This window comes from Schistocerca americana, chromosome 1 (genome assembly GCF_021461395.2).
Source record: "Schistocerca americana isolate TAMUIC-IGC-003095 chromosome 1, iqSchAmer2.1, whole genome shotgun sequence".
Classification (NCBI taxonomy): domain Eukaryota; kingdom Metazoa; phylum Arthropoda; class Insecta; order Orthoptera; family Acrididae; genus Schistocerca; species Schistocerca americana.
In genome coordinates, this window is record NC_060119.1 from 1,135,239,292 (window position 1) to 1,135,257,014 (window position 17,723).

At 39.3% G+C, this 17,723-nt stretch overlaps 1 protein-coding gene across 2 annotated transcripts in view; it reads left to right on the forward strand.

Moving 5' to 3' along the window:
• Positions 1 to 17,723, forward strand: part of LOC124551272 (chromatin assembly factor 1 subunit B) — a 41,820-nt gene that overhangs the window by 15,664 nt on the left and 8,433 nt on the right. For both annotated transcript variants that reach the window (XM_047126283.1, XM_047126275.1), the window contains exons 5-6: positions 1,336 to 1,432; positions 14,511 to 14,771. In XM_047126283.1, the coding sequence (XP_046982239.1) occupies positions 1,336 to 1,432; positions 14,511 to 14,771 (358 nt within the window). The remainder of the gene's footprint in view (positions 1 to 1,335; positions 1,433 to 14,510; positions 14,772 to 17,723) is intronic.

Sequence of the window (17,723 nt, forward strand, 5' to 3'; positions counted from 1 at the left end):
GATAGTATTTTTATTTGTAATTCAATCCTGTCTTATTCTCACAGATTGAGTTGACCAAATGGTTTGCACATTGGACTTGTTTTCTGGAAGATGACTGTTCAAATGTGTGTCCGAACATACTCATTTAGATTTTCTGTGATTTCCCAAAACAGGCAAAAGCTGGGATGGTTGTTTTGGATGCACACAGCTATTACCCTCCCCATCCTTGAAACATCCTTGTGCTCTGCCTTTAAGCAAATTTATATCGACAGAACATTAAACCCTAATCTTCTTTGTCTTATTCTCTCATTCTCACTTTTATCGCATTGTTATGGATAACATACTTTGCCCACTGCCACAGTCTGCACTAGAATAAGACCTGCCATCCAAGACCGAAGTACAATGACATTGTCTTACCAAAATGAAATCAGTCTTATTTCTAACCATATCTGTAGATAATGTTGGAACAAAATAAAATCAGTCATTTTTATAACCTTACCCTTAGATAATGTTGGTGTGGGGTATTACAGATAGACAAGTTGTTCACACGAAATTCCAGTAACTGCTCCCTACTTTTGTTTCTTATGCCCAACTCATGAAGTCCAACCACATGTCTCATGTATCCATTGTCGACAGTGTCACCTATCTTCACACTGAAATCACCCTGAATGACTAACATTTCCGTTTTAGATCTCTTTCTTATGTATGTTCTAGCAGCTCATTAAATTCATAGATTTCTCTGTCCGGCGAAGCTGCAGTGGGAGTTTAAACATGAATGATGTTGCTGTTGTAATGAGAAGCATTCATTTTAATGGAGATTATTTTATCACAAATGTGCTCACATCAAATGATGGCATTACCAAGGCTGTTATGAATCACTGTAGTGATGTTAATTTCTATTCACATCCTCACCTTGATAAAAATGTACTTCATTCTTTGCATGTGACACAAAGTGACCACATCCTAACCAGTGTGTCATGTTGAGTCCAGGTATGCCTAAAACACGAAGGTCCATTTCTGTCTTTACAGTAGCAAGCTTTCCTGTCTGTAAGAGACCTCACACATTGCAAGTTGCTATCCTTTTAATAATCCACAAGGGTGGTTCACACTTATCTGTGCATTCAGGGGCTCCTTTCAATGTGGTCTACAATTACCCCTCCCCAGAGGATCTGAGGGCTTATGCCAGAATGTAATATAACGGATTGTAATCTTGTTTTAATAGATCAGTAAGAACTTGTCAAAAAAATAAAAACATTTCAAATAATTTTTAGTTAATTTATTATTTTAACACCAGAACACAATAATATGCATTTTATTCACAGTATCTTCACATTGCAATTATTTGCGTTATTACAGGTAAATCACTGAAGTTACTGAAAGAACATACTGGATTTGTTCAAGGAGTATCTTGGGATCCAAAAAATAAATTCGTTGCAACAATGTGCAGTGACAGGTAAGGAATAGCAAATTAATATATCCTAACCTCTTACTCTTAAATGTGTTAATGAGATACAGTCTCAGTAGTAGTAATTAAGACGTCAAAGGGAAGGGAGGAAAGGGTTATTACACTAGGTGTCGTGGTTTGTCATCATCCTCCAGAACTTTTCACTCAACTTGCCCAGTAATCTGGTTAACATATTGTAATCTTCATTCCTTCTCATAACTTCTCTCTTCTGGTACTCCCTTATATGCCAATTTTGTTATTCCTGTATACCTTACTGTACACTGACTCTTTGTCTGATAAAACTTTGCACGTAATTCTAAAATCTGTTGCCACTTTTACAGTTCCTGGTGGTGTGTTTTTAGCTGTTAGTAATTTATCTTGCAGTAAGATTGAAGGAGATAGTTCCTGTGAATTAGTGTGAGAAGAATTTATGCTTGACAACCAGAATAAATTAATAAGTGGTTCCTTTTATCGACTCCCTGTCCCAAATGACACAGTTGCTGAAAGATTCAAAGGAAGCTTAAGTATCATTTCAAGTAGGTACCCTGCTCATACAGTGACTTCAATCTGCCTTGGATATGTTGGCAAAAATGTGCATTTAAAGTTGGTAGTAGGCATAAAAATCATCCAAAAGTATACTAAATGTTTTCTCTGAAAATTATTGAGCACTTAGTTCATGAGCCCAGTTGAAGTGTAAATGACTGTGGAAAAAATATTTACCTCTTAGCAACAGATAACATGAGCAAACAGGGAGCATCATGATGGGTACAGGATTTAGTGACCACAAGTTTATTGTAGTGAACCTGAATACTGTAACATCCAAATCCACAAAAAACAAATGTGAAGTATATGTACTTAAAAAAAAAAAGAGAGAAAAATTCGCTTGCCGTACTTCTAAGAGACAGTCTTCCCTCCTTCCAAAGTGTATAAGTGTAGACTAGATGTGGCTTAAATTTAGAGAAATAATATTGATGGGAATTAAGAGACTTATACCAAATAAATTAATAATAGGTGGAATTCTTCTCTGATAGTATACAAAATGGCTCAGAACAATGTGGCAGAAGCAATGAAAAAATATGCTAAATTTAAAATAAAGTGAAATCTCCCTGTTTGGTAATACTTTCCAGAAGCTCTTAATGTAGTGTGAGATGCGTTAATAGCTTCCACAACAAAACTCTGTCTCAAAATCTGTCAGAAAATCCAGAGAGATTCTGGTTCCATGTAAAGAACTCTAGTCCCAGGATACAATCAGTATTCACTTTGCAATACCAATGAGAATGTTATGAATGACAATGCTACTAAAGCAGAGATACTAAACACTTTTTTTTATATATAAATTCCTCACCAAAGAAGTAAAAAAAAAGGTAAAGTTCTGTGTTTTGGCCCTATACTAGCCAGTCAGGCCTGACTGGCCACTGTGACATCCTCTGCGAATGGCATCATAGGATGTAATATGGATGGGCCTATGGTCTGCACACTGCTCTTCCACTCATTGTCAGACTTCTTGACCTTGGAACTGCTACTAATCAGTCAATTAACTTCTCAGTTGGCCTCATAAGGCTTAAGTGCACTCCATACCAGTCCTCTCACCAAGGAGAAAAACCTGGCTGTACTGGGAATAGAAGCCAGGTTCCCTACATACCACTTAGCTACGGAGGTGGATTTCACTAAAGAAGTCAAAGTAAACATTCCAGAATTCAAATCAAGAACAGATGTCAATATGAATAACATAGAAGTAGATATCCTCATTGTAGCGAAGCAGCTTAAATTACTTAACACAAGTCTTCCATTCCAGATTGCACACCAGTTAGGTTCCTTTCAGAGTATGCTGATATCATAGTCCCATAATTGGCAGTTGGATACAACTGCTTGCTTGACAAAATATCCATACCAAAAGACTGCAAAGTAGTACATGTTACACTAATACAAAATAAAGGAAATTGGAGTAGTCCACTGAATTGCAGGCCAATATTACTAATGTCGGTTTACAGTAGGATTTTAGAACATGTATGATGTTCGAACATTATGAATTACCTGGAATATAACAATCTATTGACTCAGTCAGTACAGATTCAGAAGCTATTTTTATTGTGAAGTACAACTAGCTCTTTATTCACACAAAGTAATGAGTGCTGTTGACAGGTGATCTCACATTGATTCTGTATTTCTAGATTTCCCAAAGGCTTTTGACACTGTTCCTCACAAGCAACTTCCAATCAAATTGTGTGTGACTGAATTCTTGATTTCCTGTCAGAATGGTCACAGTTCATAGTAATTGAGAGAAAGTCATAGAGTAAAACAAGATAGTATGTGGTTTTCTCCCAAGGAAGTATTATAGGGCCTTTGCAGGTCCTAATTCATATAAATGGTTTAGCAGACAATATGAGCAACTTTTTTTTTATTGGTTGCAGTTGACGATGTCATTTATTATCTAGTAATGTCATCAGAAGATCAAATCCAGTTGCAAAATTATGTGGACAACTAAAAGAAATCTGTGAAATTTAGGTTAAACGATAAATCTAAATTTCTTTAAAGTCAGTACCACCATTAGACTGTTTTTTATTTGCAGTGTTACATTTACACGAACATGATTTTGGCTTCAAAGTGCCATTATCAAGTGTTTTAATGTTATACAGTGCCTAAGATGGCATACTGTCATATTTAAAATACACTATTAGATACATTGTCTAAGGGTCAGTATTTCTGGTAAAAGCCTACTGCTTTGTTTTATCACTGAGTATACCATCACTGAGAGACCATCAGTCAAGATGGTATACTCAGTGTGCCTCAGGGTTACTTCCTGAGTGTCATCGTCTTTGCTATCGCTCTAAACCCTGTAATGGCCTGTCTCCCATCGGGCATCTCTGGTTCCCTTTTTGTTGATGATTTTGCCATCTATTGTAGTTCTCCACAGACCTGTCTCTCTGAGCAGCATCTTCAGCGATGTTCTGCTCGTCTTTACTCCTGCAGCAGTGACAGTGGCTTCTGTTTTTCCACTGACGAAACCGTCTGTATGAATTTCTGGGTACGCAATTGGTTTCTCCCACAACCTTTACATCTTGATTCTGTTGCCCGTCCATTCATTGAAACTACAAAATTCCTGGGGCTCATGCTCCTCCCATGTCTCTTAGCTGGCAACGTGCTGTACATGGTTCCTCAGTGTCCTACGTATCCTCAATGCTACTTCCTGGGATGCCAATTGAACCACCCTCCTCCGTTTGTACCAGTCCTTCGTCGATTCAAAACTTGACTATGAGTGCTTTGTTTATGCGTCTGCACGTCAATTCATCTTACGCCATCTCAACACTACCCACCAACGTGGCATCCATTTGGCCACAGGCGCCTTTTACATTAGCCCAGTTGAGAGTCTGTATGCTGAAGCTGCTGAACTACCACTGTCGTACCACCGTGACTTTCTCCGCAGCAGGTATGCTTGCCGTTTGTCTGCCATGCGTGGCCACCTAGCCTATGCCTCCTTTGACGATTCCTTTGATCACCACTATGAGGCGCGTTCCTCTTCTGTTACCTCCTGGGGTCCACTTTTGGCACTAGCTACGGCAGCTTAACTTCACACTATGTGCACCTTTCCTTGACTTCGTGAAGCGGCCCGTGTTAACCTTGGCCTTCATTCGCGTCCTAAGGACACTAGTCCAGCCTCGGGTCTATCCCCTTCAGTTTCACAACGTTTGCATGGAACTTCACGTAGTACCTTTGTATACACTGATGGCTCTTGGACTGACCGTGGAATCGGTTGAGCCTTCGTCATTGGCACCCGTGTCTTTCAATATGGGCTTCCGGCACACTGCTCAGTATTTACAGCCGAGCTATTCAGCCGGTATCAGTCCACAAAGCACATCCGGCGACATGGTCTTTTCAATTCTGTCCTCTGCTCAGACTGACTTAGCGCTCTTTAAGTCTATGTGCGCTGTATGGCACCCATCCCTTAGTGCAGCGAGTCCAGGAAAACTGTCACTTGCTCACCCTTGGTGGAGCCAGTGTGATGCTTCTGTGTGTTCCTGGTTATGTCGGTCTGCCAGAAAACGAGGCTGCTGCCAAGGCTGCAGTCTTCATACCTCAGCACACAAGTTCCTATATTCCCTTCGATGATCTCTGTGCTGCTGTCTGTCAGGTGGCGGCGTCCCTTTGCATCGCCAATGGTCCTTGCTTCACAGGAATAAGCACCGGCTTATTAAGCCTCACCCAGTGGCTTGGACAACCTCCTCACAGTCCTCCCACCAGGAGGAGGTCATTTTAAGTAGGCAGCATATTGGCCACTGCCTTTTTAGCCATCGTCCTTTGATAAGTGGCGCTACCCACCACTTTATACACGTTGCGTCCAAGTTTTAACTGTCTGCCACTATTTGAGGGATTGCCCATTTTTTTAACTGCTTACGTTCCTACTTGGGTTTGCCATCTGAGTTATCAGCCACTTTAGCAAATGACGCGCGGGCTGTCGATGGCATTTTACTTTTTATCTGGTAAAGCAATATGGCGAAGGCCATTTAATTTTTAGTTTCGGATCTCTGTTTCTGTATGGTGTCATTTTTAGCCCTTTTTCCAAGTGCCTGTCTTTAGCTGTCTTCTATTATGTCAACTGGGACTGACACACAGTCGTTTTTTAAATCCTCTCTGTCTTCGTGTTCTATAGTTTTGAATTGGGTGCGTATGACCCCAGTTGTTTTTTGCACCTTAAAGCAAAACAAAACCAGAACATTGGTGCCATGACCTTTCCCGCTGAAGAAATTGTCTTTGCTTTCTTTGGTGGTGGAGAATCATGATGTTTCGACTGCTTTGATTGTTGTTTTGTCTCTCACCCAAATTTCATCTGTGGTCACAAACCATCTTGGAGATAATTATTTCATTTCTGATTCTTCAGTTAAAAAGTGATATACCATTTTAGATGACATCTGGCAAGCGTGAGCAATTTCACACATTCTCAATCGGTGATCCCCGACCAAATTTAAATTCATTTGTCCGCTTGGCAACAGATGAATATGAAGGAGCAGAGTCCCCAGTGTATTCTGGAAATCGGCATGAATGTGCCTTGCTTTCATACCTTTCTTTGCAAAGTACATAGAGCAACAACAGAGCCATGTCACTGCCACAACTCTCTTCCGAGAGCACTGACGTGGCATGTGTTTACAGGCAACATCCAATGAATATCACATGAACAACTCATTGCGCAAGTGCTGACCTCTTGTGGTGACTCCAAGAACTTTTCAAACCATCTTTGTTGGTACAGATTTACAGGTACAACTAAGGCCTCTGCTCACTGAGTGATGGATCATCTGGTGAGCTACTGCACCCTGTAATAAACTCCACACAATCAAAGAGAGAAGTAACATTTTAAATTACCTTCGGTGTTGCGGGGATCTCCTGTTACATGCTAGGTCAGGGGACCCTGGACTCTGCCTCCTGTGTCTACTGCCTCTGCCATCCCTTCTTTCCTCTGTTTTAATTGATTTTAGGTGGTTTCTCTCTCTTTCTGCTGCACTCTGTTTCCCGTTTTAGGAGTAGCACACTGTTGATTAGAGAGTGCTATCCTCCTCTTATGATAGATTGGGGATGGGGCAGCTGTGGGAGGACCTGCCCCCTTTGCCTGCAGAGCTCCAGGTGATGCGCATGTGTGGCCCTTAATATTACTATCATATTGTTTTATTATTGGTGGTCAAACTGATGTCCATTACTTTTGTAGCTTTTTTACTTTTGCTGTTCTGGATCTCGTTACTAAAAGCCATTCATTACTCTGTAGCTGTCTTTGCCCTTAGACAGGGTCAGATGTGCAAAAGCTTTCTATTGTCAAGGCCGAGCCCAGGGGGACCATTTGTCTTTTCTAAGCCACTTACCAATTCTTCGCCATTTACTTTCAAGTCACCGTATGTTTTTTTTCAACTCTGACATTAGTAGTCCTTCCGGGTGGACGAACCCGTGACTCAGAGACAGAGGACCTCATTGTTTATTCCCTTACCCCAACCAACCAATCAACCTCGTCATCAGATGTAGTCAGCTGGAACGTTGACAACAAGTATCTGCATCTACATATACTTTTACATCTGCATACATACTCCACTAGCCGTTGCATAATACGTGGCAGAGGGTATGTTGCACCCCCATGAGTCATTCCATTTCCTGTTCCTCTTCCAAATGAAGCAAGGGAAAAATAACTGTCTGTGTCTGAGTGCTAATTTCTCTTATCTTATTATGCGAAATGTACAGTGGTGGCATCAAATTACACAGGCCAACGATGGAAAAACTTTTTTGCTGAAAATACCTTATTCTTATGTTTTTTAGGGTGGGAAATCCAAATATGATACTTAAAAAACTGTATTGCACAAAGTTTCTTCACAGTTTACAGTTAAATTTATTAAATTAAGATTTTTTAAAAAGAATTTAACAGCTTTTTATAGTTAAAATAATTTAAAAAGGAGGTGTAATGAAGTAGATGACGTTGGTAGCACTGCTGAAAAACATTTGCTGGCAAAAAAAAGTTCGATCCTATATTTGTGTTAATAGATTGTGTTTTGTTTACTGTCAACCTAACCTCACTTTCCTGTTTCTGTACATTTGCTCAGTACAATGTCTAATTATGGTTGTAAAAACTCTGCTGACCGTTTTTGTTATATTTGTGGTGAATTTGTGATTAAAAAACACCAAAGAAACATTACAGACTTCGTGAAAAATGTTTATCTATCATACTTTGGATCTAAACTTGGTGATCAAGATAAATCTTGGATGCCGCGTAAGGTATGTTATGTGTGTGTTGAAGATCTGAGAAAATGGTGCAAAAAGGAGAAAAAAGCCTTTAGATTTGCTGTTCCTGTCATATGGAGGGAGAAAGATATGCCCTGTGAGGGAGTCAGTAAAACCTGGTGAGAAGAACGTTCTACGCAAAAACCTTGTAGATCCAAAAAACGTACTCCTACCGCCTCTACATATAAAGTTAGGCCTAATGAAACAGTTTGTAAAGACTTTCCCTAAAGGTTTCCACACCTTTCAGAAGCTACACTAAAAGAAGGTGTCTTTCTCAGACCTGACATTAGAAAATTGATGTTTGATGTTAACTTTGAATCCACACTGACCTTAAATGACAAAAGAAGCATAGGTATCAGTCGAGCAAGTCGTTACAAAGTTCTTAGGACATGAAAAAGACCCACAATATGTTTCTGTTATAGCTACAATGTTAAAGAAGTTTAAAACTTTACGATGTTTAATGACCCTGAAAATTCACTTTTTTATAAGTCACCTTGACTACTTCCTGGACAATATGGAGATGTTAATGAGGAGCAAGGAGAGCGTTTTCACCAGGACATTAAAGTGATGAAAAATGCTACCAAGGCTGCTGGAACACCAGTATGATTGGTCATTTCACCGAGAAGTTCAGCAAGCAACTCATCAAAGAAAAAGTTACAGAAGAAGCTTCACAGAAAAAGGAAAAAGAAAATACAAACAAATTTCAGCTGACAAGTGAAACTCTCAAACACATGTCATTGTTTTAAGTAGCTTACTATAAATACAAACCATTGTTATGTTGTAAGAAAGCATTTCATTAATTATATATGACGGTAGTATCTGTTCCCGAAAGAACAGTTACCATAGATGACCATGCAGCTTTGCTGCAGCCAGGCGTTGATATACTTCATTGGGGACATGTTGAAAATGTGTGCCCCAACTGGGACTCGGACGTGGGATCTCCTGCTTACATGACAGATGCTCTATCCATCTGAGCCGTCGAGGGCACAGAGAATAGTGCGCCTGCAGGGACTTATCCCTTGCACGCTCCCCGTGAGACGCACATTCCCAACATGTCCACACCACTACATTCGTAGTGCGCCTAATAGATGTTTGCCCGTCATACTCATTACTCATGGCAGATTAATCTACCAAGTCCGTACGAGTTCAGGCATAGAGTGTGCGTTCGCACTGTCATATATAGTTAAAATATGGCTTCCTGGCCATTGACCTTCTTGTGCGAACGCGCATGCTGTGCCCGAATTCGTATGGGCCTTGGTAGATTAATCTTCCACGAGTAATGAGTATGATGGGCAAACATCTATTAGGCGCACTGCGAATGTAGTGGTGTGGACATGTTGGGAATGTACGTCTCATGGGGAGCGTGCAAGGAATAAGTCCCAGCAGGCGCACTATTCTCTGTGCCCTTGGTGGCTCAGATGGATAGAGCATCTGCCATGTAAGCAGGAGATCCCGGGTTCGAGTCCCGGTGGGGGGCAGAGATTTTCAACATGTCCCCAATGAAGTATATCAATGCCTGGTTGCAGCTAGGGTGTCCATTTAATTATCATTTATTTTCACTAATGGTTATGTTGTAAGAAAGCATTTCATTAATTTCCACTTTTACCATGTAGCATATGATTTATATACTATAAAATAAAAAGCATATTACTTGAAAACTATGGGTGATACCAAACAAAAAAAAAACAAAAACAAAAAAACATAAAACTAAGGCTAGACTGGATTCAGCTCATAAAAATCTATAAAGATCAGTTATCCAAGTAAAAAAAGTTTTTCAAAAAATTTTTCGTTTGCCTCCGTTATCCTTTCTTTAATTCAACCTGGTGGATATTCCAAACACTACAGAAGTACTTAGTAATGGGTTGCACTAGTGGTCTGCATGTGATCGCCGTTCTAGATGACCTACCCTCTTAAAATTTTACCAATAAATCAGTCAACCCTTTGCCGTCCCTTCTAATGTCCTTGCATGCTCAATCCATTTCAAATAGCTTTCTAATATTATGCGTAGATATTTGACGTAACTGTCAAAATGGCACACTACAGATGCTTTATTTGAACATTACAGAATTGTTTTTCCTGTTCATGTGCATTAACTTACTTTTTACATTTAGTGCAAACTGCCATTCATCACATGGACTAGAAATTTTGTGTAAGTCACCTTGTATCCTCCTACAGTCACTCAGTGATAACCTTCCTGTGCACCACAGTGTCATCGGCAAGCAGCCAGATTACTGCTCACCGTGTCCATCAGATCAACATACTGGGTTCTTTTACAAAAGAAGCCTTTGAGCCACTCGCAAGTTTGGGACCCTATTCCGTATGCTCAGACCTTCATTAAGAGTCTGCAGTGGGACACCGTGCCAAATTATTTCCGGAAATCAAGAATTCTGCAGCAAACCGATGTTAAGGATATTGGTCTGTAATTTTGCAAGTTTGACTGTCAGTGACATTCTTCGTTGTTACAGAGTTCCCACAGAGGCCCCCCGCACCTCCCCTCCATAGTGGGCAGTACTGTGAGGGGAGATGCATGGAGGGTGGGGGCAATGAGGCAAAGTGTAGATGGAGAGGTCATCCGGGTGCCGTATGGATCCAACAGGCACATTACCTTCAGGGTGGACGTACAGTTGCTAGTTGTGAAAGTGCGCCACCACACAGTAGGGGTTGCCAAAATGTGTGAGTGGTAGTGTCAGAGGTGGCAGAGAATTCACAAAGACCGGATGGTGCCGCTGAGGATGCATGATTGGGAGGGTGCAGGTGTGGAGCAGTGATGGCAGATGTGGCAGAAGTGGCAGATGAGAGCGGCGGTATCAACATTGTGTGGTATCTTAACTGTTTTCCTGAAGTGATAGGCAGTAGAGCTGTCTACGGCCTAGATTGCTGTCCCCCAATGAAGAGGTCGTTAAAGATCAACTTGGTCTTCCAGGAGAAATTCATGGACATTAAGGGGGAACTCAAATGCTGGGGTTCGTCACTGGCAGTGGGAGGGTGTCCAGAGGTAGGGGAAAGCTTGGCAGGGAACATTATGAAGTAAAGCTTGTTGCTGGATCCATGGCAGCTTAAGACAATTAATGGACACTGTCACTGGTTTCCCATATCATAATATGTTGGTTGGTTTAGAGGGGGGGGGGGGGGGAGGAGGAGGAGAGGGTCCATCATAATATGTCGTGGGTACAGTTTTCCTGTCGGAGTACCTTGTGGGGGACCCAAGTGTGGGGGTTGTGAGGCTGTTTGTATTGTGTGATTAGATTAGATGTACTTCGGTTCCAATTGATCCCTAGTGAGAAGATCCTTTGGAATGTGGAACATGTCAGAAAACAAGAATACATGATAAATTTTTACAAAATAAGAACAGATATGCTAATGTATCGGCAAATGAAATTGTCCTTGTAGATGTGGAATAGGTTTAAAAAAAAAAAAAAAAAAAAAAAAAAAAAAAAAAAAAAAAAAAAAAAAAGACTTAAGCGTATTTACATTTAAAAGGATAAAAAACTTGACACCAAATATTAAATGTACAATACATGTAAGTACATTTGATAATTCTTAGGCTATTGTAGCCATGCATCATCAAATAAAATAAAAATATTTTACAGAACTTATTTAAAATGATTCTATTACTGCACAAATTTGGTACAGGTGTCAGACTGTATGCAATATTCACATTATGTGATTATTATAATGTACACAGATCAGTTGGTTCAGTTAAGAAATTAATTAGTGGAGTCTGAGGGGTTGGTCACCAACAAATGCTGTAGACTCTTCTCAAACTGAACTTTATTGTTAAACTTTTTATGGCTGCTGGCATGTTACTGAAAATTTGTATTGCTAAATAGTGGAGACCTTTCTGAATCAAAATAAGTGGCTTTAAATCTTTATAAACGGTAGTCTTATTTCTAGTATTGATTCCATGAACTAAGCTGTTGGTTTGGGGGGGAAAAAAAGAAAAAAAAAGAATTACTTTTGAATGCATTACGGGAACAGCAGTGATCAATGTCTTATAAATAATTACTATTAAAAACAGTCTTGATCACGATTTATTTATTTAAATCGTGATCAAGACTGTTTTTAATAGTAATTAAAAAAAAAGAAATATTTTAACGATAAATTGCATTGAGGAATAAATGTATTGGAAAGAAATAGTCAGTATCCTCAGTTCTTAAACACCTCTCTGCAAGATGTTCTGGAGTTTACACCACAAATAATTCATATTGCACGTTTTTGGGATTGGAAAACTGTAGGTTGGCTTGATGAGTTACCCCAGAAAATGATCCTGTGGCATTATGGAATGAAAGTAAGCATAGTATATTAGCTTTTTTATTTTTATATCACCTATGTCTGACATCATTCACATAGCAAATAAAGATTTGTTTAGGCACTTCTGCAGTATGCCCTTCCCAGTTCAATTTGTTATCAAGCTGGGAGAATTTAACGCTGTCAATTTCTTCAACCTGCTTGTCGTCATATTTTAGGCACATACCGGCAGATAATCTTTTACAAATTCTTTTCTGCGTATAGTATGTTTTTTTCAAGGTTTAGTGACAGATGATTGGGTAGAAACCATTTATTAGTGTCAATGAAAATTTCGTTAGCTGACCTTAACTATTTATTTCAATGTTTGCATCATCTGGAAATGAAACAAACTTGGCATCTCATAATGTTATTGATGAAAGGTCGTTGATATGTACATGAAAAAAGTAATGGCCCTAAAATGAAACCGTGGGGAACAACACATATTATTGGTTCCCAGTTGGATGATGCCTGTTATCTTAATACACGTCTCTTTCCTATTGACATCCTTTGCTTTCTGTCAGATATTGTGATTTGAACCAGTTTGCAGCATTTCCTGTTACACTTCAGTATTATAATTTACTTAAAATGATATTAAGACTGATAGTCAAATGCCTTTGACAGATCATGAAATATACCAGTAGCCTGTAATTGATTGTCTAATGAATCCCGGAACCCGCCAGAAATCAGAATTGTGACTTGGATAAAATTTTATTTGTGGCCAGATGGTTAAGGTGACAACTGTAGAATATCTTTTCTAAAATTTTTGAGACTGCAGGCAAAAGTGAAATTGGATGTAAGTTTGCTAATATTTCTTTATCTCCTGTCTTATACAAAGGCTTAACTCCAGGATATGTCAGCCATTCGGGATTGCACATCATCATAGATTCACAATTTGTTAGAACCTTCTGAAGGAAAACTTCAGGCACCAAGTGCAGAATAGGGGGAGGAATGCAGGGGTGAATGATGTGTCATTTAACTCTTGATACTAGGTCCGGCAGATATCTGGAGGCGTAGTCAAATGTTGTTGGAACAGAAAGTACACAGGCTAAGTAGTACTTCATACAAAATTACAGTGAGTAAGGCTCCAAGGTTGCGTTTGTAGTCCATATGTGCTCCCAGTAGTGCTTGTGGTAATGCCTCTGTCCAAAATCCTCCGTGGCACATGAGAGCCGCCTTTAAGACGCAGTGTCACTGCTCGATGAGTTCGTCACTCTGTGAGTGATCGGCTGGCATTTGAAATTGATGGGTGCCGACCATGCTGCACAGTTCCAGGAAGAGGGCAGATTCAGACTGCTCACCTTGGTTGGTTGTTATAGACATGGAACAACTGAAGCACGAAATGCATGTCACCAAAGGTTTTGGCAGTGGACTCGGCTGTTGTATCTTTAAGCAGTACTGTTTTTACCCAATGAGTGATGTGATCAATCAGTGAGAGGATGTAGAAATAGCCATCAGGAAAGGGGATTGGTCCCATGAGGTCAGTGTTACATGCTCAAAGTTGCAAGTATAACAGAATAGAAATTTGAAGTGTATGCCGTCAGTAAAGCACTGCCATGTGTGAGCAGTGTTTTCAAGTCCCATCTCAACAAGCCATCAGAGGATTACGTGTTCATATCACATTGGGTTTCCAATGTGGTGCTTCACTATGGATGAGATTTAGGATGTATAATAACACGACCAGAATCTTAGTGAGCACACCTTTTATTTTTACTAAGCACAATATGTCTGCACACTCAGAAGTCATTAAGCGAAGTGACAGTCGAAGATCGTTCGCATGTGATCTCACTCGACCGCCAGTGATGTTCTTTGTTGTCACAATGTTCCCACATACTGCTGGAATCTTGTAATTTTTAAGAGCACACCTGGGGATCACTCAGGTGTGCTTGAAATACTAAACAATGTAGTTAGTAATAGCTTTGTTTTTTAGTTCTTTATCTTTCTGTTGCCTCACTTTTTCTCACTTAGTTTTCAGTTTTGTTCATGGCTCCATTAACATGAAAGTGATTGTATAATTGTGTTCATGCTACAGTTGCTGTCCTTTTGTCTGCAGATCATGTAGGATATACAACTTGAACTCAAAGAAAGTAATGTACCATATAAACAAGGCAATTCTGCCTGCTCCAGACGGATCTGAACTCGAGGGAAAGACAGTTCGACTTTTTCATGATGACACTTTGAAATCTTTCTTCCGGAGGCTGTGCTTTTCACCTGATGGAGAACTTCTGATAGTTCCTTCTGGTTTTGTTGAAATACCAGACACCGATAAACATTTCAATGCTACTTACATTTTTACAAGGTGCTCACTTAACAGGTAAATCTTTCATTTTTTTTAATCTAAAAATTTACATGGTTTAATTTCTTTTTTTTTTTTTTACCATTTTGTATGCAAGAATAATAATCCTGCTTATTAAATGTAGTCACATAAACTGCAGCTTTAAAACTATTTGGAAGTAAGTGTACATCTGTAAATTGTGATGTGGATTTCGGTTAATATTCTACTGTAGAGTAGACGAGGTGAGAAACTGTGAAACCAATTTCAAGAGACATACAAACACCAGTTACTGCTTTATCTGCACTTTTCAGCTTTGGCCAGGAACCACTCTCCCTGCTACATTACAAGTTGCATTTTAATAATTCGCTAACTGAAAGGCCTGGTATATAAATGGTAAATTTTTAAACTGGCATCACAGTTCAGTTTGTGACATTATGCATAAAAGTAAAATTCTTATTACTCTGCAGAGCAAAGTTTCAGATTAATGTGTAGTTTGCTTTCAATAATTTGAATTGAATGGGTTGCTGGCAGGTATAGTAACAACAATGAGGTTGTTGAATAATTTTCCATTTAAAAGTTTGTGTGCAGCCTCACTGATCAAACAAAAAAAAAAGGCAACAGGACATAGTACTGAGGGATAGATGACTTCAGATGTAACTGATGATAACACAAGATGATTTTTTCTACCTTGCCATTTTTCAAACCTCGACAGACAGCCTTGCCGTAGTGGTAACACTGGTTCCCATCAGATCACCAAAGTTAAGCATTTTCAGGCTTGCCAGCATTTGGATGTGTCACTATCTGAGTCTGTTGAGTGCTGTTGGCAAGCGGAGTGCACTCAGCCCTTGTGAGGCCAGTTGAGGAGCTACTTGATTGAGAAGGAGCGACACCAGTCACAGAAATTGGCAATAGCCGGGAGAGCAGTGTGCTGGCCACACGCCCCTCTGTATCCACATCCACACTTCCAGTGACACCTTAAGTCTGTGGATGACCTGGGGGCTGCTCGGTATTGTTGCGCCTTCAAGGTCTGTTTGGATGGTGTTTGTTTTTTGTTTTATTTTTCGATCATCACCATTTCACAGTGGTTTCAGAGATTGTTTCTAATTATCACAGACCAACAAATCACAGTTAATGTTACCTGAGATCCCAGGTGCAATCAACCTACAGATCCTCTTTCATACATTAAATAATATAGGTGATAGCTTTGGGCCTATAATCGGCAGAGTTGCTGAAGATCTAATAAAATTTCAGTGTGCTGTCTTTTTAAAAAGTGTTTTTTAAAGTGTTTTCAGAATGCAATAGATTTTTTGGTCCCAGTTGCTAGCTACAAATAGCACATACTCCTATTGTTGTGCTCAAAATGATTAAAGCAATGGAAGAAATTCATAGAAAGAGGGAATAAAAAGTTTATCTGATCACTTTTTAGACAGAAAATTGAGGGCTTGTATTTTTATAATACCAAAATGTTACATGGATAAACTAATAGGTAAAAAAAGAAAGATTTGAAAAGAGCATAATACATAACTCATTAACTGTCTTCACATAAAAATATAGACAAATCAGGAGATTGTAGTGCAGAAACAGAAATTTTAACAAAGGTGTTCTCCAGCTCTGAGATTATATTTCAGAATGACAGTCTGTCAAGAATTATGTGACATGTTTTCTTATCCACCACAATTTCAAACACTTGTTTGTAGAAAGTACATTGAATTGCCCCTCTAAAGAAGTGGTGTCTTAGACTTAATGTTAGATTATATGATTCTAGACTAATGGGAAAAAATAGGCTTTGATGAAGTTTGCAAATTTGCTTCCTGAATAAATGGACCCTACAGTTGTGTACATGTTTGATTCTGATGATACCGGGAAACTGACCACATTTGATGGATATTTCTCCACACATTAGGTGTGGACAGACCTTCATGCTGTTTGCACATAAAGGTCAGTTCACACTAGACACCAATGGATTTAAAGTAATGTCACTTAGCCCAATATTAAATGTTATGAGATACTGTCAGTCTTACAAAAAGTTGGAATATAGGGTTAGCATTAAGGAACTGGCAGTGATTAATTGCCAAAGCAAAATTCTTAACAAGTGTTTTTAACAAAGGTCATATGCTAAATTTTCCACATAGCTAAAAACAGAATAGGAACAGGTGTTTCCAAACAAATCAAGCATTGACATGTATTTGCTTGAGAAAATATACCCATCCACATAGACATAAAATTTCAAGAAAGCAATACGTAGAGCCTTTATATTTTCGCCTTGCTTTCTTTCCAAGTACCAAATAATGAGAAAACTCTATTTACTCCTTCAATATAACGAGTCTTTTTAAAGAAGTATTTCATCTTTTTGCATTCATAATCATATGAAGTGTAGGCTTTTTCTTTAAGATATTTCACTTTTTTTTATTTTGTAGAAAACTTAGAGGAATACATCCAAATGTTCAGATAACCTTCACTGCTTGTCATGAAAACAAAACAAAGCAAACAGTAAAACAAAGATTAGGAATAAACAAAAATCCACTGTTGTAACATCAGTGCATTGACGATAGGTTGGTTATCTTCCAGTTGCAAAACTTTTGCCCAAGAATGATTGACAGTGATGTTCACTTTTTTCCCATTCTCTTCGAATCTATTTATGGTTTGTGTGAATGCTGGAAATATTTTTGTTTCATTCCATGAGATCCAGGCTGAATTGGCTTGCTTTGAAACATCTGCTAGTGGCCAGATACCGGTGCACACGTCAGAAACGCGGAGCGAAACAGTGATGACGTAAGGCGAGAAGACTGCCTGTGGACGGGATTCAAACCCACACTGAAGTATAGTAACTGGGCTGGCTGAATGGCGGACCTGACACAACAAGAGCAAGGCAATAGCAACCTAAGCACCAAATAAGTGCAGCGAACCTTCGACACTGCGCTGTCAAAAGGTCAAGTACAGGCCACAATCCAGATGGAGACCAAAGAGGAAAACCAATACCAAAATGAAGTC